This window comes from Haliotis rubra, unplaced genomic scaffold (genome assembly GCF_003918875.1).
Source record: "Haliotis rubra isolate DU_JTF1 unplaced genomic scaffold, ASM391887v1 Scf524, whole genome shotgun sequence".
Classification (NCBI taxonomy): Eukaryota; Metazoa; Mollusca; class Gastropoda; order Lepetellida; family Haliotidae; genus Haliotis; species Haliotis rubra.
The window spans coordinates 185,520-207,264 of NW_025767218.1; the positions used below are offsets into that span (position 1 = coordinate 185,520).

At 34.8% G+C, this 21,745-nt stretch overlaps 1 protein-coding gene across 1 annotated transcript in view; it reads left to right on the top strand.

The window, feature by feature from the left end:
- The window catches only part of LOC124252801 (rho guanine nucleotide exchange factor 7-like), an 87,265-nt gene that overhangs the window by 64,095 nt on the left and 1,425 nt on the right, over positions 1–21,745 (top strand). Inside the window, 3 exon segments of the mRNA XM_046686469.1 lie at positions 810–902; positions 1,671–1,709; positions 20,724–20,796. Of these exon segments, the coding sequence (XP_046542425.1) occupies positions 810–902; positions 1,671–1,709; positions 20,724–20,796 (205 nt within the window).

The following is a 21,745-nucleotide window of genomic DNA, read 5'->3' on the forward strand; positions in this document are numbered from 1 at the left end:
ATTGGACGTCTCGCGTTTGATTGGATGGTCATAGGTCGCTCAAAGGTGACCTTCTACCAGGTTTTGTTAGACTCAGTATAGCAGTGTAACGAATAATACTAAGTTTACTTAGACTGCTCAATTATGCCTCATGGGTTTCGGGTGTGGGGTAGTCTAGTGGTTAAAGCGTTATTACGCCGAAGACCCGGGTTCGAATCCCCACATGGGTACAATGAGTGAAGCCCATTTCTGGTGTCCCCCGCCGTGATATTGCTGGAATATTGCTAAAAGCGGCTTAAAACCAAACTCAGTCAGTCAGTCATGGGTTTCGGCGAAGTGGTCAACGTCGAGCATCCCTTTTGACTCTCATCCAACATTATGCTGACGTGCCAAAATGTGATTGGAAAATGTTAAAAGTGGCGCTACTCCCAACTCCATTGCTCACTGAGTCTTGATTCAATGCACACAGTCACGCTTTTCAATTTCAAAGCAAAATAAATCCTTTGCATGTTGTAAAATAGCAAGGGAGATCCAGGTTAGAACAGAACCTCTGCAAACTATACTGGTTGTACGACATGAGGGAATAGAACAGGTTTAGGTTCAATTTCTTGGTTAAAAACGTGTCATCGCTCCCCAACAATAAGGATTGTTGCTCCCAATATCAATCCCCAGTATGGCTGGCCCAGACACGATTAGTTACAGACCACGCTGAAGCTGAAATACTGCTGATTGTGGTGTTTAACAGCTCTCACAAATTCACTGTTAGATTGATGTTATCCATTTCGTCTAAAATACATCTTTAAAGCTTTCTTTACCAATATGATCTTCAGATGACCAGAAGGTGTATAACGAAGACGCTTTCATCCTCCAAGTGATTGAAGCATACTGCAACAGTGCCAAAACCAGACACACCGTCAACTCCTGTGAGTATTTCTACACTGGCAGGGTTAGGATGAAAGTGTTACGAACATAGATCTCATGTTGATGTTTCTATATCACTTCTGTTTGGATTAAACCAGGAGAAATGCCATGATAGCAACTGTCCAATGGACATTTCCTTGTCGTTTCTTGTCAGCCAGCTGTGCAATAAATTTTCATAAACATATGCAGATTTGTGTCCCACTACAGACAATTTCATTGTTTTTGACACAGGAATCAGGTTGTTTTTTGTGCCTAATGTGTAAAAATGTGCAGTGTGAAAATTGGTTCATGTGGAAATATTTTTTTTCAAATGTGAAATATATGGATTATTTTTAATTATCCAGACATGCTCGCACTAGCATAACGAGTTTCAATCAGATTCTATGCAATATGCAATACACCACTATACAAGTTGTGCAAAACATTTCTTGACAAACAAATTGAACGAACTGCATTTATGAGCTCATTATATGATATTATCACAAGATCTGTTCTTGCATCTTATAAAACACCTCCACATAGCTTGATGTCGCGAACTGGAGTTATGTCCCTTTATGCATTATCTCCCTTTGGTGGGTGGTTTAATTCAGATCTGCAATCCAATATGGGTTTGTAGCATTTAGCTTTGGCAATTTCACCATCAATTCAGATTTTAGAACCAGATACAGTTTAAAAACTTATGAATAAACCTTAATGAATATGCATTACTTGTTTGTTCAGAGAACGTTTTTCTGTTTGGTGAAAGTAACCCGTTGTTATTCGAATCTCAGGTAGACAAATCATGTCAGAGGCACGAAAACAAAATAAAGGTATGAAAATACCCAGGTTTTAATATTGTACTCAGCATTTGTGTCAACAGTTTTATATAGGTAGAATTTTACGTCACGTTTGCAGATGCATGTTGCCCGAATTTTGAGTTTCTAACCTCTAACACATATATATACTCATTAGATTTGGGTAGTAAACCGTATAGGCGAAATTCTTGTACAGTCTGCTTTTATCATTTATTTTTGTAAGGTGAATATTTTTTAATTTTTAAAAATCCATTTTTGGAGAAATTAACAATTCAATGATAATGGTTAATGTGTTACCATGACAACAAATTCCATTTTCTGAAATGTAGAAATTCAATGTTTATTGTTAATATGTTGCAACAAATAAAGAACCTTAAAAATGTAATGGCTGCTCTGACCAAATGATGCTGTCAAATATGTGATCATAATTTAATTCTTAATTTATGAATCATAAACATCCTAATTAGATTAAATATCTAGGACGTTGATAACTTCTGATTGTCTGATTTTGAGGGAAATGAGTGAATTGTTTTTGTCTCGACTGTTTCGAGATGCGGAGATGGTGTCTACGAGGTGTAATGATTGTCAGATATTACCTCCCCTTGCCTTACTGTTTTGTATTTTTACAATTCTTAGCTGATGAATACTCAACTATTACAATTTTATACATGTTCAGAAGGCTCTGTTTGGCTGAACGAGCATGTCCGCTTCTAATATGCAGAGATTTAGTACACCTGTACTTAAACAATACTCGGCCATTATATTTTCCAAAATTAGCTTAAAAATAGAAGTATTCCTGTGACTGAGTATATAAATCTATAGGGATATTGCAAAAATGGCTATGTCAATTTGTACATGTCAGCTACCGACAAAATATTTCTGATCATTTTTTAATGATCAAATTTTGGCTAGTCAGATATATTTGGTACTAAAGATATTAACCCATTCTTTTTCTGTGTATCTTCAGATCTCTGCATTTAGAATGTTCATCCTGAAAGGATGTATTGCATGTTGCCATTTTAGGCTATGTAAGAAAGATGCCTGTTTATTAAATTAAATTTCTTCTTGTCTGATTTGATTTTGAGGTTTAAAGTGTAAATGTAAAACAAAAACGTGCTTCTGCAAAGCTGAATTATATTCTGCATTAAGGAATTTGAAAGCTTTGAAATTTGATAAGTTCATATTAAATCCATACTCCTTTGTGCCAGCACATAATGATATATTTCCGTCATAGTGACGTCCATTGCAAATGACCCTGATATAACGTGCAGTCTGTGCAATATGCTTTTAATGTTGAATGTTCACATCAGTAAGAATATACTTGTCTTTTATACTGTGTACCCTCAGGTATCTATAGCGATAATGTCACTTGTTTGTAGATCACTTTTTTCTTCCTATGTGCAGCGCAAAATGCATTTTAAAAGCCGCAACTTTAGCTGAACTTGAAGCTTTGTATTGACTTTGATGTTTGCATTATGAAAATACGATCAGTGCCCCTATCCACTAAGCAATCGTAGCACTAAGACAGTCGTAAGTCTGTGTTGAAGTATAGGAGTTACGATGACCTTAGTGATACGATTGTGTTGTGAAAACAAGATCAGTACCCAGATCCACAAAGCAATCGTAGCACTAAGACAGTCGTAAGTCTGTGTTGAAGTATAGGAGTTACGATGACCTTAGTGTTACGATCGTGTTGTGAAACGGGGCCCAGTGCTTCAGCTGAGAGGAACTATTTCATTTGCCTTAGTTTGTGCGTTTACACAAATGCTGCAATTTTATTTATAAGCATGAGGCTTAAGTGTCTGTTTTCCGAATTGTTAGAATCTACAGAGTTAGGGGCCGCAGGTGGCATGATGTGCTGTGCAGTTATGTCCCTTGGGTGTACCAAGATCCTGAGATATTGGGTTTGAATCCCAGATTCTCCCTGATTATGATCATTGGTTTATTGGCACCGTGCCTGTGACTGTAGGTATTCACAAGATGTAAGAATGTAAGACTCCATGACTTTGAGCTTTCCTATGTTGAATCTCATAACTGAAATACTGTTTATCAAAGCGTATAACATGGTACTGTCAGCCTGATTATTAGAGGCTAACTGCAACGACTAGTTGTCATGTCAACCACTAGTACAAATTCTACTGTTAACCAGATAGATTTCCTCACCCTGTCAACCAATTGTGTCTTGGGTTAATATTAGAAAAAATAATTTGGTAAAAGTGTCTCAAAAAGTTTATGGAGAACTCAATATCTTTTAATAACAGGGTATTTAAAAATATTCAAGTTTTCATAAGTTCTAGGTAGTCGGCTTTTAAAAAGTATTTTGTGGAGATGTTTTAAATGAAACTTGGTATGGATATTTGCAAACAAGTCAAATCTCATTGTTTTCTGTGTAACCTGTTTTGATTTGGGCTCCCACTTTCCTTAAACTTCCACACCTTCATCTCTTTATGACCTTTGTTTATATCCAGTATTTGTTTATTCCCTGAGGTTTCAGTTATTTCACCTTTTTGAATGTTTAGTAGTTTCACTCTACCTGTACCTGTATACTTAGGTACAAAATTAGTTTCTTTTGAAACAAACTTATCTTTGATCTCAAATTTGAGGATCAATCAGGTCGAAATTGTTGCATTTGTTAACTCTGAAAGAAATAAAAAGTCATCAAAAGTATAAATACTCAAAACGTAACTTCATTGCTGTGTTATAAGCTACACATTTTGTGTGGTCACGGCCAATGTAGGGAGGTCATGTTTTTTGTAATATTGTAACAAAACTCAAAGCTCAAAACTGTTGGGTTTATTTTTAGTTCATAATCAGTGTAAACAAATTTATTTTTTTTTGTTTTTATTTAATTTTGCACATTCTTGCCCCAGTTTTAAAAGTTGCTCAATTATGTAGAACAAGTGTTTTGTGTATAACCTTGGTGCGAAAAATTGATATTCAGTTTAGGGAAAGTGGGTGTGGTAAAAGCAGGGTATCTCATGCTGCATTCTGTATAATATTTTGAAATAAATATTGTAAATTTTGATTGCTGTGTCCTTGTCTGTACTGCTGTTGTAAGCACTCCCTATGGCACCGTGTGTTGGTCTGTAGCAAGGAATAAATATTGGATCATTTACTCGAATATCTCAGCTGCGTGGAAAACGTAATGATCATTAATCTCCATTGCTGCGTTAATTTGCTTTGAAATACGGAGATATTAGTCGCTCACACTCACCAGGAACATTCTTAGTGCAGGGTTTTACTTTGGTGTATTTTCTATGACCCTGAGCAGTTGTCATCCAAAAAATCCAAAGAGGATTTTGATGTTTGGTAATGATGTCACAAAATGTCCAACGGAAATAATGAAAATGTCCCCATGCCATTGTCTCCAATAAAATCACAGCTTCAAGGTGTAATAAAAGCAAGTTGTTATCTTGATTAAAAATTGACTTAAGAACTTTTTGAGTGAATGATAACAAAAATCAATTATATCTTTTCCCCAAGACATATACATTCATTTTCTGATGGTCTTAATGTTGCTCAGTCTTCTTTATTCTGAAATATGGTACACCCATTATGACAGACTTCTACCTGCAGAAGTGGTTTACCTGGGCACTCTCGGTTTACTGGGTTTACATAAAGACATGGATTGTATTTCTATCCAATCAGTTTCCCAGTATCCCCTTTTGGCCAACATATCATCAGTTATGGTATTGAGCCTACACATTTTACTGTATCAGTTATTGCACTTTGGGTTATGAAGTAATTGCATTATTTTTCCAGTTGAGTATATTTTTCTACTGCATAGAATTTCAGTACTGTATGAAATGAAAACATTTTTATCCAACAATATGCATTAGAATAATATCTAAGTACCCTTTTTATGCATGAAGTCTGTTTTGAGTGATTTTACTGCAAGGCAAAGCATTTTTAAGGATTGGATTACGGATTCTGTTGCCCTAAAATATAGGAAATAATTTGAAACTTACATGTTTATGACATACAATCCGTTAAAGTTACAAACAGGTGGTTAAAATAAGTTTAACAACTTGATAACTTTAACTATCACTTTTCACTATTGCTTTTTGAAGAAGAAAATATCTCTGAAATTTAGCTTACATTTTGTTCCAATCTACTGGCAAGCATATATCCCCCCAAAATCCGTAAACCAACAAATTTGAAAACTGTGGCCTAAGAAACATACTATCTGCACACTTGGCACTTTCTCTAGATATACTGGTCAGTTTGGACTTTATATAATTAAATCAAATAATGTATTCCAAATGTTTAGTTCACCTGACTGACAGTCAAGTGAGGTCATGCCATTGCCTCTTTGTCCAGTATGTGATGTGTTGTCGGCCAAAGCAAGCATAGCAACCATATTGAAAAAATATAGTTATTTTGGCCATTACTTGCCCCTTTTCCAGGATTTAGTATTGTTTTGTTTTTTTGTTGCAATTTTAGAATTTGATGCTCACATGACAATGCTCTCGATCCTCTCCAAATACATATTAGGCTTTGTAATGTTTTCTGAAATTGCCAGACTAAAAGAGTTGCTCTTCAGGACGTATGTTCCTCATAAGTTTATTAAATTTCTCTTGCTTATTTTGTTAGTGGAATATCAATATTGACAGCGACTCTTGTTATGGCCATCAGGGCTGTGGGGAAGTCTCATGGTTAAAGCGTCTGCCTGTCAAGACCCATGTTCGACTCCTCACATGGGTACAATGTGTGAAGCCCATTTCTGGTATCCCCCGCCATGATATTTCTGGAATATTGCTAAAAGCGGCGTAAAACCAAACTTACTCACTGTTATGGCCATCTTTGTTGACATAATCTGTTGAAGACACATTCAAGTGAGCTACAGTACCTTGGCAATTATTTAATGTTTCACATCGCTGTTGTCAAATGCACAAGTCATTGACTAGTATGTCTAGATTATATGTTGGTGACAGGTGTGATATATTTGTTGTAGTGCACAGAGTAATGTGAGACCCAATGTTGGCGTGTGACCCTTGTTATACCTTCCTCTGCCAGACTTCTGTCTTCTCTCTCCAGCCCAGCTCTTCTCACTGCACTGTATTGGGTGAATTGTACTCCTGCATTCCCAACACTTAGCCTTATGACCATGTAGAATTGTAAGATAGAAATATCTCCAAAACATTTCATTCACTCTCAAGCTGTCAAATTAATGCATTCTAAGTAGGGCTCCTAAAGCGCAGGAGACCTATTGTAATCGTTCAGATTAATATATATGATATTTTCATTAATTTAAAAAAGGAGTTACCTGACACTGAATAATGGTGGTCCACAAGGAGATGTCACTAGTCCTTCCTCAATTATGTTAGTGTCGGATTAGCAGGCTTTGTTTGAAAAAAATTAACCCAGTTTGATATTGTAGATGTAGGTCAAGTTGGCCTGTTTTGGGTTGACTTGCGCATTGCAATATGAGGACAGTTTTAGAAAAAGGTTAAATATTTGCGTACAGACACTCTTAGCCTAAGGGTCATCGATTCCCACTTGGGTAGATTGATGCTCATGCTATTGATCACTGGATTGTCTGGTTCACACGCCATTATTTACAGACCGGCGCCATATAGCTGGAATATTGCTAAGTGTGGCGTAAAACTAAACACACTCACTCATTCACTCATAGCCTAAGGAGGATTCCAGTTGATAGATTACCCGTAACCCATGGTTGTCATAAGTGGTGACAAAATGGGTGGTTCATTACCTGTCATCTTATTCAGATGGTGTGGATTGTTGTTCACAGTGCCCATCACTGGATTGCGTGGTTCAGACTCTAATATTTACAGCTGAAATATTGCTGGATAAACGTTTAAACAACAAACAGCACTAAGTTTCATGCAGTTTGGCCTGTTCTAAGAAACAGAAGAATTGGTTTGGTATTTAGACACTTGGACAGCTTGAAGCTTGATTTTAAGGATTATCATTTAAAACAAATATTTTGAAACTTCATCAAGAATTTCAATTAATTTTGTTTCAATTGATTTTGTTCAAGTAAATTGCAAGAAGAAGAAAACATAATTTCAAGATTATTTTGTTCTGAGATCAAGTGATGAAAACTGAAAAATACAAATAGCAGACTCGAAAAGCTTTTGGATAAATATCAGAAAAATGCTTGAAAAACAACCCCTAAATGAGTCATATTACGCAATTAGAATATTTTAATCATTTATTTATACTGATAATTAATGATAATGTCCTACACACAAGTTATCCAGCTCGACTATTTTATAAAGCAATTACATGTTCTAATTCATTATTTCCTCATTTTTCCACTGTTAAAAAAGTAAAGTGCAGGACTAAACTTAATGAAAACAGCAAAATTGTGCATCAGACAAAACTGTGCATCAAATGTGCACCACAAAAAATTCAAGTAATCCAGAATGAGAGGCAGAAACACACGCATCTGATTTCCCTGCAGAGTTTGATGAGGTACAGCAGGCTATTCAGCTGTAACAATGGCAGAAGACGAAGAACCCTAGGGAGTTCATTTGCTGCAATTATGTTTGATTTCTTGGGCCAGATACTGCCAGTTGCTTTGTCAATAATTTTCTTATGCCCTTGAGAAATAGAAAGCCAATAATATATCAAGTTTCGCTGGGAAATGGTTGCCAGTGTTGAAAACTAGTTGAAGAGACTCCACTTTAGACCTCCCAGAATTAGGGCCAAGTTCTCTCTGGAACGATCTGTTAAGAGTTTACACTTTCTATGAGAAATTTAGTGTTAAAATGCAGAATCAATTAGAATTGTGTCAGAAATTTAAGTAAATTAATTTTTCTGTTCAGATGTTTGTTGACACAATGTTTTCGAATACTGATCAAGTCATATGGAACTTTTCATCAGGATGAGGGAATCATTTGATTATAATAGCACAGCTAAAAAGAAACCTCAAGGATTCCCCTTAATTGGTCCTTTTCTCAGATGCCAAGACTTTATTGTTCATAGTAATGTTCAAAGGATAATTTTACAGAATTCAATCAAGATTAATGTACATTTATTTGTCACAAAAGTACATTCACTTCAGTAGGTTACAGTTCACTGAACTGAAGCAGAAAATATCATAGTTCTATGAAAGTTGATTATTCTTGAACAAAGGGAGGTAACTCCCAAATATGAAAGGGAAATAACTCATGTCTCATGTGTCCTGCTATCTCTTCATGCTGCTTGCCATGGAGCAGTGGATCTTACAAAACTACGACTCAGCGATGGATCGGGATCAGGATCCGGATCGGGATCTAATTCCAGTGGAGGGGCATACTCAGATCCGCTTATCTCCCCTGATTTGGAAGAATATCACTTCCTTAGGGGGCGCCACATGATGCAGGGATTTTGTTGTGCTACTTTTCCCCTTGCAAGAGGATTGGCAAAAACAATTAAACGGTTGTGAACTTTTTCCAAGGGTCAATGCCCTCCTTCGTCCTTACGGTGCTTATGAATGGATTAGATTATGATATAATAATTAATATTACATATGTGGCATATAGAATCGGGTATAATGTGTAGCAAATACACGTTTTTGTGTAGTGATATTGTATGAGTCTCTGTAAAATGACTTTATAACATTTCAATCAATTTGATTGAAGCTGTATAGAGGAAGTATTTACCATGACAATATTCCATATCAGGATTAAATGTTTTCAGTGAAACTGAAGGTCACAAGAATATGAAAACTTTGAATCATTTTACAGAGAAAAGCTTTCCTTCATGGCTGAAAAGTGATTCGTTTTCGGGCTATGAGAAATATCTGCAAATACAAAGTCTGGTTGGTTGTAAAGACAGGAATGACTTGTTTTCTGTGGATTAACTCTATACTTTTGGCCATTTTCTGTTTTATTAGTTTGTTAAAAAACATGACTTTTAACTTTCTTTTTTAATTCCAGTGAAAACCTAGGGGAAAATATATCCACGCCATGTCAGGAAAAGAGAATTCAATATGAAAAACTTCAATTTTGTGGTTCCTCCTTTTGTAGAAAAATTATTTGTTCTGAAACAGGAACAAAAAAGTATCTCTTACAAAAATCCAACTGATATTATTGTGTATGACATATCTGCAGCAAAATTAAAGGTATTTTTTAAAACAATTGTAATAACTCATAATTCATTTAAATGGGTAGTCGGATGCCTGGTTCAACAAATAAATAATTACTTTGCATAAATAATTAACTGCATTCTCAGGCATAAGAGGATGCTGTGATTATGGACCGAAATCCAAGATTCACTCTGATAAAGAACCTTGTCTTGACAGCACCATGGTAGCTGTGATGTTGCTGGTATATTGCTAAAAACGGCGTAAAACCATACTCACTCATTCACTTACTTCCCCAAGTGAAGCCAAGTGGTTAAAGCGTTCACTCGTAACAATAAAGACCAGGGCCCTTATTCTCGAAACGTTCGTAGCCCTAAGAATTCTTAACTTTGATCGTAGCCAATGTGTTAAGAATGGGCTTAAGAAGTTCGTAGGGCTACGAACGTTTCAAGAATAGCTAGCCTGGGGTCGAATCCACACATGTGTACAATATGTGAATCCCATTTCTGGTGTCCCCTGCCTTGATATTATTGGAATATTGCTAAAAGCTGAGAAAAACCATACTCACTCACTTACCCACATACAAAGAGATAAGTGACCCACCATTCGGTTTGATGCATTAAATATATAACAAATGGACTATTATGAAGATATTTTAGTCGTAATAATTCATCACATCATTCTATGGTAACACAACTAATCGCTTATGTAAAAACATTTGAATCTCCAAGAATTCATAGTATTTATGTCAGATATTTGTAGATTTGCAACATTTTACTTTTCTTACAGGTTTAAATATTTCTTCACCCTGAGCTAGAAATGTGTGAAGAGATGTCTATTTTCAACTAAATATTCCTATATTTTTTTTAGTTTATTTAAATTTTGGTCCCCTCAAGATTTGCGTTTACAGGTTTATGTTTCATGAAAATGTTTTTGAGTGCTTTCAGTCCCTCTCGTGGGAACTTTTTCAGGATATAAAATTCAATCTCATAATTCAATTTTAATTCAGTGGCTCACATCTTGCTTTCTGTCAAAGAGAAATCAATATATAATATTAAATTAATTTTGAATGATTTTAAACTTTAGTGGAAAAGAGGAAAGTCGGTATTGGATTAATGCTGAATGAATCATTTTTCCTGTGCCTTTAAGGCAAAATATTATATGTTAAAAATAACTATCTTTGAAACTAGGCTTTGACAAATTTATATTTTCACATATATAATGATTATAGAATTTACATTAATGGTAGAATAATCATTTAGAATAAGGATGTTATACAAGTAGTTGTCTATTTATATATACATATCTATAACATCAAGCAGTGTTTCTATGTGAAAACATATCTTTAGGCCAGACCAATTTTATTTCTTGTTTTACGGATCCGCCGGTCGTATTTTTTTCAAGAATAAGAAAAAAAAAAAAAAGTATTTTTCCCTGCTCAAGAAATAAAATACTGTTTTTATTGGCCAGAAATGTAAACTTAAAAGACTCTTTTTTCAGATTGTTTTTTGCCCCAAATACACTTCATAAATTGCAAATAGTAAAATACTTTTCGTATTTAAAAGTAATATTACTTTGACTGGTGATTTTTATTTTTTATTTTTTTTCCCTCCTGCCTTTAGTTTTTCTGAGGACAAAAATCTGTAAAACAAGAAATAAAATTGGTCTGGCCTTATCATACATATCTATCTGTGAAGTGGTAATCGGTGAAGACCTGCTTCACTGTAAAGCATAACTCACTCATTCAACATATCAAGAAGAATTCAGCCAACAAGTATGAAAGTAAATATCTGAAGTTCCTTGAACACAGAGCATCACTTTTCAGCCATGTTCTATGGATTACATACACTTGTGTCCTGGACAAGTCTATGTATGTAATAATGATAGATTGTGACTTCTCTGCTCTAGTTAATGTTAATACAATTCTTATGGTTATATATAAATCCTTTACAGACATATTCTTGTTGGAAAGTGGAAGCATTTTTTTTAGGAATCAAAAACCCTTATGTTTATGTATTCCTTTAATCCTGTTGTACTATGGATTATGATTTTTTAAAATTATTGATTAAATAATTTATTGGAAGCATATTATTGATGAAAGTTCCTATTTGGTATGAGCCCTGTATGGTGTAAGATTTATTATAAATTATGAGTTTTTGAAATAAGGTATTCTTGAAGCACTTTACTGGAAATATATTATTGAGGAAAGTTCCTATTTGGTACAAGCCCTGTAGGATGGAGTTTGCTGGAAATCCATAGTTCAATTCTTACATCTTTGTATTCAAAATTTTGGATGTCAAAATGTTTGATTTCAAGGAAAAAGAGAGAATAAGAAAATATTGATATTTTTCTTTATTGTGTTGTTACAAGAATAAACAGACTTTCCAAGAAATCAGATGCAAACTTCATGAATCTTAAAACAACTAATGGTCACCTTCCAATCAGATTTTCCGATATAAAATTGCCAATGAATCAGTTTACAGTAATTAAGATATTTGTACCGGTATTAACATTTGGGAAATAGATAATAGTTACAGGCTTGATTACTTGTTACTTATTACAGTCAACATTAGAGGACATAAGATATGTTTGTGTATTGTTTGTGAAAATACTCAGATTTCCAGCCATACAAGACTGAGCATTCCATGTAGAGGTCAGATATGAGCAGAGTTGTATACAATGCTGAATATAATGATATACAGCTATTTGCTGGCCAAGGAGATCTGTGCTTTAAGTTTTATGTCTGAACACTTGATTAAAAATAACATGTGGAAATAATCTTTAAACCATATTCTGAAAATATCCTTTTGTAACAAAACAGTTAAAGTTATTTTTGTTATTATTCCTTTTCTCCAGTTTGTTGTTGTTTTTCCTTTGAAATGATGTGTTTCGAAAAACTGTTCTTCATTAAGACTTGTTGGAGTACAGGATTAAAGCATGACAGGACTGGTTCAATTTCTAGTTGTCCAGGATATATATTTTCTACTGTTGTCAATTATAGACTTTATCGACATGAGTGTCTGTACGGCACCAATGGAAATTATGTGTTGGATCCTTTCCACAACAATGTTGGGATCTGTGTTAGGGACAGACAGTGTAATATTCAGTTTGGGGGTGAAAAGTTTGTAGAGACAGAATATGTTTTAAGCCATCGCTTCAAGACATGCAAATCTTCTTCCTGTTGTTTTTTAAAAGATGGACCAAAACAATGACGTCTATTTCAACCAGGAACTCTAGGGAATATTTTTTTGCTTTTTAAAAAAAGAAAATCTGAGGTAATATTATGCATATGCAGATTCTTTTTCATTTTTTTTTCAAAACCAGAGCCCAGGCTATACTATACTGTATTTTTGTGATCAAACTTCTTTTTCCGAATTTTTTTGTGTTTATTTAAAACCTGATGCTGGTTTATGTTTTTGCGTGTTTTCAGGAACAAAATAACTTTTTTCAGAGTCTGCCACTGAATATGAAGCAGTTGTGATCCTAAACAGGAATACAAACATATCTGACCTAAACGTACTACAGTGCACAATCTCTGCTACACTTTCAAAAACATTTCTAGAACATAAACAATACATATTCTACGCAATGATTATGATGGATCATGATAGTGACAAAGATACACAAGTTATTATTAGGGCTGACTTTTCATGGTATCAAAAGTGTCCTATTGAAAGAGAGTAAAATAGTATTAGGTATCACTTGCTTGTCAACAGCAGCAGAGATCTGAGTTGTCTCCCTTTTTGTGCCAGGATATACTTGTCAAGGATGAGAAGTTCAAAAACTTTACAAAATCCCGATTTGGATCAAAATAACAATTTCTAAGAATTCTGGATTAGTCACTGAGTATCTATGTTCAATAATTTGTATCGATACAGCATCAACAATAAATAACTGATACATTGATACTGATGTACCCCCCAAAGTAGGAATATATGAAGAGATAGTAGAGTAAAGTGTCTGTTTACCATTCAGTGGCACAAGGGATTTGGTTGAAGAATATACACCATATATGAGTACACAATCATAAATTGGAAATTGGATGGTTAAAATGGACCTCCAAATTGAAAGTTCAAGTTCCCCTATTTTTTTTTAAGAGTATATATTCATTTATGCTGTGATATGGCAGTAGCAAAGTTAATGGAATTCGTTTGTTCACTCACTCACTGAAATGATACGATGTTCAAGAAATACATCTGAAAATGTGAAAAGGTACCCTGTCATAAAATAAGTAAATTTTGGGATGTTGGCTGTGAAAAAAGGAGACTTTCATAAATAGGAAGAGATTAGCTCTTGAATACCTTTCTGTTTTAGTGTCATACTAACAAAATCTTTTCCTTTTCATTCCAAACATTGGTTTCGTTCAGTCAGAATTCTTGTCACCAAAACCAAGACCAATGGCAAGGACTCCTTGGTTAGCAAATATATACTGAGGGGAAAAAATAAGGGATCACATGAAAGCACAAGTGTTCCTATATTTTTTTCCAGGTTTCTTCACAAGTTAAGCGATACAAAATTGTGAAGGAACCTGGGAAATAAAATAAAGGGACATTTGTGCTTTCATGTGATCCCTTATTTTTTTCATATATCCGTTTTGTAGTGTATAGTTAGTAGCACAAATGTCTATATATGCTTTTACCCAGTAACCATGACCGTATGTGTTCAGGTAAACGCTTCCAATCCAGGGTGTTCTTTGAAATCGCCTTTAATGTTATATCGACTGCATGGAACAATGCAAAATGCCTAATTTTCCCAGTGTGTCTGGAGGGGTGGTGAGGGTAGCGTTCGCTCATCACAATGGAGACCCGGTTTGAATCCCCACATGGGTACAATGTGTGAAGCCCATTTCTGGTGTCTCCCTGCTGCGATATTGTTGGAATATTGCTAAAAGCGGTGTAAAACTAAACTCACTCACTCTTACACACTCAGTTTGTCTGGAATTATTTTGTCATTTTAACTCAAATACTCAATATTTGAAGGATGTATTGATCGGTATCAATAATTAGGGCTAGTAATGTCATATGCAGGGGGCCCTGATTGAGTGTTGTAATTCTAATTTGCTTGGAATTATTTTTGTAGTTTTCACCAAGCAGTATATTCAATATTTTAAGAAGGTAGTGATTAGTATCCAGAGTTTGGGCTTGTAATACTATGTAGGCGCCCTGATTGAGCGTTTTGAGAGTAAGATGACACAACGAAAGAAGTTGCACAAGTTTGTATCAAATGTTATTTTGCCTTATTGCTATATATTCATTCAAATATGTGATTTGATTTGTATGTAATTTCATCGCCACAATACTCATTCAATTTCATTTGCCAAAGAATATTGTTTAATAATTTTTAAAAGGATTTTTGAATACTATTCTTTTATGGTTTTATAGAAGTTTGGTGCAAGCAACTTTTCTATTTTAAACCATACATTTGTTTGTGTTTAAGTGTCAGATTCAAACACAGACTCGATTTCAAATCACTATTTTGATATCTGTTCTTAAACATACATGATTCTTCAGTATGAATTTTAGTAAAATTTCAGGGATTAAATAGCTAGCTTTAATTTAGGAGTTAGATTGTTGTTGGTGTTTTGCTGTGTTATAGGAACATTAAAGACATTTATTCGAAGAAGAAATATTGCAAATTTTCATCTCTGTTTCTTATATACAGTCGATGATGAATGTCTAGAAAAGTAGGAAAATTTGGCTGATATTGATGAATTTGTTTAATCATTTTGATGAATTTGTTTAATTATTTATGTTGTATTTTGATGTCTGTGAATCAAGATATGTCCTTTACTCCAAAGAAAAGCAATTTTTATGTGAGAAAATATCTACAGAGCTATTTATCAATAGTAACTACAGCAGATGTATATCATCAAGTGCTAGCCATGTATATATACACTATATATCTTCCTAAGGTACTGTTTCCTTTGTGGATGTAAAGTTGATCATAATAAATTTATTTGAAACAGATGTTATTGTGCATTATTTATCAGCAGTTTTTCATTGTTTGGTTTGAAGATATTTCTACAAGCTAACACAAATGTTGTTTGGGATAACAAATTATAATGTCGTAACATATTTCATAATATGTTTGATGGTATTTTTAAGGGCTTTGAATTATTATTAAGACAGGAACGAATATTTGGGGAACGTCACTTGTTTTCTGAAAACTGTTCAAAACATTTGAGACTGCTACATGGCCCTAACATTTTAGCATTATGAAGAGATTTTATTGTTGTAGAGGGACTTATTATCTGAGCTTTCTAGATTGAACACAATTTTACTAGACACGGGCAACAGACTGGTGGCTAGAATCAGACTCTTGCTTTCATTCTTCACTTAGCCTATTCATGACTTGATATGGTTTTAAAACTAGGTTTATGAAATGATTGTCTAGTAGGCCTGTACACACTGTACACAATGTACACCCTGTACACTGTACACTGTGTGCCCTGTACACCAGGTTGTAAAGATAAACCAGTGCTTTGCTTTGATGCTGTGAGGATGGTTGTGTTTTGGTCACAAGATGTGTGATGTGTTGCAGGTAAGTGGAGCTTGAGGGGTTAGCTGCATGATCAAATTGTGATGTCAGCATACATAAACGTACTAATATATACAGGCTGTTCACCTGCGTTAACTGAAGCATCTTGTGATGAAGTTAACAGTGAAGTGTTGATCAAACATTCAAATGTTTGACAGTCCGTGTGTTTAATTTGTTGTTGAATGTGTTTGACAGAATGATGTGGGATGTGTCAGTGTTTGACTGGATGATGTTGAAAGTTTAAGTCATGTTGAATATTTCAGCGTTTGACTGAATGATGTTGAATATTTCAGCGTTTGACTGAGTCATGTTGAATATTTCAGCATTTGACTGAGTCATGTTGAATATTTGAGTGTTTGACTGAATGATGTTGAATATTTCAGCGTTTGAATGATGTTGAATATTTCAGTGTTTGACTGAATGATGTTGAATATTTCAGCGTTTGAATGATGTTGAATATTTCAGCATTTGACTGAATGATGTTGAATATTTCAGTGTTTGATTGAATCATGTTGTGTGTTTCAGTGTTTGATTGTTTGAGGTGGAATGACAGCATCTGTTATGTAGCATTCTTAGTGGTCATTATTTGAGCATGTATCTTGCGTTTGAGTGTGTGGCACACATTTGAACAATTTACCTGTTTTCAGCGTAGGAACAGCATTTGAGCATATGATCAGTGTTCAAGTGTTTGACCATAAATAGAGTGTCTGACCATTATTTGAGAGTTTGACACAGATAGAGTATGTGACCATATTTTTAGCGTTTGACACTGATAGTGTGGATGATCAATGGATTGTCTGATCCAGACTCGATTATTTACAGACCGCAGCCATATAGCTAGAATATTGCTGAATGCGGCGTAAAACTAAACTCACTCACTCACTCAATCACAGATAGAGTGTATGACCATTATTTGAGAGTTTGACACCGATAGAGTATGTGGCCATATTTTTAGTGTTTGACACAGATAGAGTATGTGACGATATTTTTAGCGTTTGACACAGAGCGTATGACCATTATTTGAGAGTTTGACACAGATAGAGTATGTGGCCATATTTGTAGCATTTGACACAGATAGAGTATGTGACTGTGTTTTTAGTGTTTGACCACTGTTCAAGTGTTTGACTGCCGATTGACTATATGAGTGTTTGACAAGTGTTTGAGTGTTTGACCAGTATTGATCCCTTGGTTGACTGTATGTGTGTTGGATATATTTGGACATTTGTTCGTGGAGCGTACGACTTAAATGTTTAAGCATTAAATGCATGAAAATAATTTGACATGATAAACATTGACATTTTCAATACACGTAAAGCCATGTCCATATGCTGCATTTTGCGATTTTTATATCATGTAAATATAGATGCATTTTGGTGAAACATTCGTTGAGACAGTGACTGATATGTAGTCTTCCTAACATGGTAGCTGGAACGTATACTGTAACACAACAACGTAAAACTGCATCGTGATTATCATAATATAAATATAATTATTCTCAATTTAAGAAAAGACCTAACACTGAATCAACACTGCTTGGGCCAGACCTTAAGTTATTGATTATGGATATTTTTACAAAACAATATTATACAGTGAAATATATGAAGAATTTCATGTTTCATTTTGTTCTTCATAAAGTTTGGATATACAGTCAAATCCCGATGAGTCGAATCTCTGGGGACCAAGTAATAAACTCGACTTATCGATGTATTCGAGACATAGGTATGTCTATGAGGGTAGAAATAAAGATGATCCAGTCCTAATTCCTCCGCCTAAGCATTTGTTTATCTAATGATTTCCCTATCACTAATAGTGGCACCTTATCAGTTCCAGTCTGATTAGCACAGACAGTGATTTCCGTAAAATCACTAATCTGCCTTTTGAACTCGCCCGTCAAAGGTGGAAAGGTGTGAGCCGAGCTGGTTTGTTAATTGGATCAGTTTGCTACACCAATCAACTTCTCATTGACTGACTTCGGCTTATGTACACAAGATTGCTGTTGTTTGAATCTCATGGGACCAAATTTTCTTCTTGAGTCATCGTGTGTATTTATGAGTTGAATTCCTGTAACCGGAAATCAAATGATGACAACTATAACAGGGAATGGTCGGGACCGACAAGTACTTCGAGTTATGCATAATATTCGAGACACCGGCATTCGACTCATCGGGATTTGACTGTAATAGCATCTATGTGTTACGCTTCAATGTATTGTATGTACATATTGGTTCATGCCGAAGATGCGTTATTAATATGTATAAATGCATTTCAGATTTCTCACATTTAACCTTTTCATTATAATCATAGGTCTGGCTGAGTGGCTTATTTCATATTCCTATCTATGCAAGAAATAGGAATAATTCTAAAAGAAGGAAAATAAGTTACAACTCAGTAAACTAACAAAGTGAACCCCAAGGACAATTCATATGATTTTGTCGAAGTCATTTATGTCAACTAAACACAATATAAGTTGTTTTAAAATGACTTCAAAGTTATGGCAGTAAGTTATTCCTTTGTTCAAAATGTCTCAAATGATAGATGTGTTGTTTTAGTAGAATGAAGGATTATATAAATGTCCATGGTTATGAAAATGACTGTAACAAACACTGTCATGATTCACCCTTGAACTCGGGGTGGAAAGTTTGTAGTCTTCTTGAAATGTAAATAATAAAGTCTTCTGAATGTACTGACAATTTACCTCAACAATTTGATTTGGTCATGACAAGAACATTGATCTTTAAATAGGATCAACATTCTTAGCGATGAAACTATGGTGCTATGAAAATGTAAAAGTTGAAATGATGACAATATTTACAATTGGATTATTTTTCTGATTGTATTACATTGTGATCATTTAGTCATTTATATTTAATTATTTTTTGCGTGTATTTTTTTCAATTTTTAACATTTTTATTATATATTTAATTAACAGAATGAATTAATAGACATGTAGTTTTGATGCAGACACAGGAACGGATCATGCATTGAGATCCAGAATGCATGGGAAGAGAATCTTGTTACATTTCGTCGTTGATGTTATTTAGTCATGCTTTGTCAGTGCTTAGTTGAATTGACGAAGCATGAAGAGTTTAAGTTTGACAACATTAGTTATCTAGTGTTGCAATTACAGTTTGTATATTCATCTGACATGTTTTGTAATATTTCCGCATGTGTAGAAAGTAGACTATTTATGCATGGTTAGTTTTGTTTCAGAGTCTGTGTATGCATGATGAAAATAGTGTAAATCTTTTCATAAAATTGTAAAGAAAGCAGATGCAGGCTTTCCTCGATGTAAACTATAATTTTTGTAATTTGATGTAAATATCTTCCCAGAACAGATAAGAAGTAACTGTTTGATGTTTTGCCTCACAATGTGAATAAATGTGTGATTTTACTCAGCTTTTTTCTGAAAATATATTTTTGAATTTAATTTTAAAATCTCAAATGACTTAAATTTGTTCTTCAATGCATGTAGTTTCTCTTCAGTGTTTCCAAGTTTTTGTATTTCATCTTTTTCATCTACAAGCAGTTACATGTGTATTCTTGATTCAAGATGTTCAGTGTTTTGGGTCATTATTTTATAGAATGTTTTACAAAATGATCATACAAACATATACAGAATTATTTACATCAAACAACAGGGGGAAAATAGTTCTTTTAGAAAATTACAGAAAGTTGTTGAAAACCAAGATTAAATTCCACTACTCAGATCTGTTTCTTGATTCACAACCAGCTATCTGTAAGGTTTGACAAATGGAAATCTATATTATCCCGATGGAATTTTCACTTGAATTTTTTCCTTTTTTATTCATTTCATGGTTTTTAATTAGCATTACCCACATATCAACCGAGACAACATTTTCAATTTGTTTTTCCCCGTCTGACTTTTGCCGTATCAGCCAAGTACACGTGTACAAAAAACACGATCAGCCTGACCTAGTGAGGAGGGGCGGTGGGGTAGTCTATTGGTTAAAGCGTTCTCTCCTCACGCCGAAGACCCGGGTTGATTCCCCACATGGGTACAATGTGTGAAGCCCATTTCTGGTGTCCCCTGCCGTAATATTGCTGGAATATTGCTTAAAGCGGCGTACAACTAAACTCACTCACACACTTAGAGAGAACCTGCAGTACCAGGATATTTTTCAATGATACAGATATTCAGTCAGTATTCAGAAGGACATGAACTCACATGTTCTCCATTTTGATGACAAGATTTTAGCTTACGCTTAAAAATTCAATTCAGTTTTCTCGCATGACTAATGAACGCAATTAATGACCAAAGTCATGCTTTGAATATAACATTTCTATCTTCCTCTTGCAAGACTTTGCACCTGTGAGACTCTCTCTCGCTCTTTCTCTCTTGTTTTCATTTTGTTTTATTTGCAAATTGTGTTGTCCACGCTTATTTTGTTGTGTTTTTCCTTTGCACCTCTGGTTGTTGTCCTCGTCGTCATGGTGATCAGACGTTCTTAGTTCCCCCCACGTTCTCATTCCGGACCATGAGAAGATCTTCGATGAGACAGACTTCCAGGAAAAGTAGGTAGCTCTCACTGGCTGTGTGTTCGAAAAGTGTTTTGTTACTCGACATACCTTTTTGGTTCTTCTGAATTAAACTGAATTGATGTAAACATGATGTAAACATGTCCCTAGTATCACCTGCTTGGCATGAGTTTGGTTTAGTTGTTTAACGCCGCACACAACAATATTCCAGCTATATGGCGGCAGTCTGTAAATAATTGAGTCTGGACGAGACAATCAAGTGATCCAACAGCATGAGCGTCGATCTACATAATTGGGATACGATGACATGTGTCAACCAAGTCAGCGAGCCTGACCACCCGATCCTGTTAGTCATCTCTTACGACAAGCATGGGTTGCTGAAGATCAGTTCTAACCATGATCTTCACGGTTCGCTTGGCGTGTGAGTTTCGGGTGAGAATATATCCCAAGCACATCTGCTGGTCATTAGATTCAAATACTGTGGATCAGAGGATAAAAATCTGTGACCTAGCTGGTTGTGTCCTCTTTGTTATTTGTTGTTCATGTCGTCGACCACTGTTTGCAAGACCAAGAGTCCAATTTTAGTGACTGATGCTACTTGGCTCAAATAGTGCTTACTGCGATGTGAACAGACATTGCTTGTTTTCCAGGCTTCGACTTTTCATCAAAGGCGTGGATTGGTGAAAGTCATTAATTTGATCACAAAAGTAATATAAATATTTGCGAACCTCCCCATATCCTTGTCCATCTCATTACAAACACCCTCTAACGTTTGCCTTCAGTCCTCCCTCAGAACATTTACTGATGTTATTTTGATGAACTCACAAAATATACAGAAGTATAAATATTTTAAAAAATTAAATTTGCAGTGTCGCCAATCGTAAGTCTGTGTTAAGGTATGGGAGTTACAACCATCTTAGCGCTAAGCCTGTCGTAAGTCTATGTTAAGGTATGAGAGTTACGATCATCTTAGCGCTGCACCTAT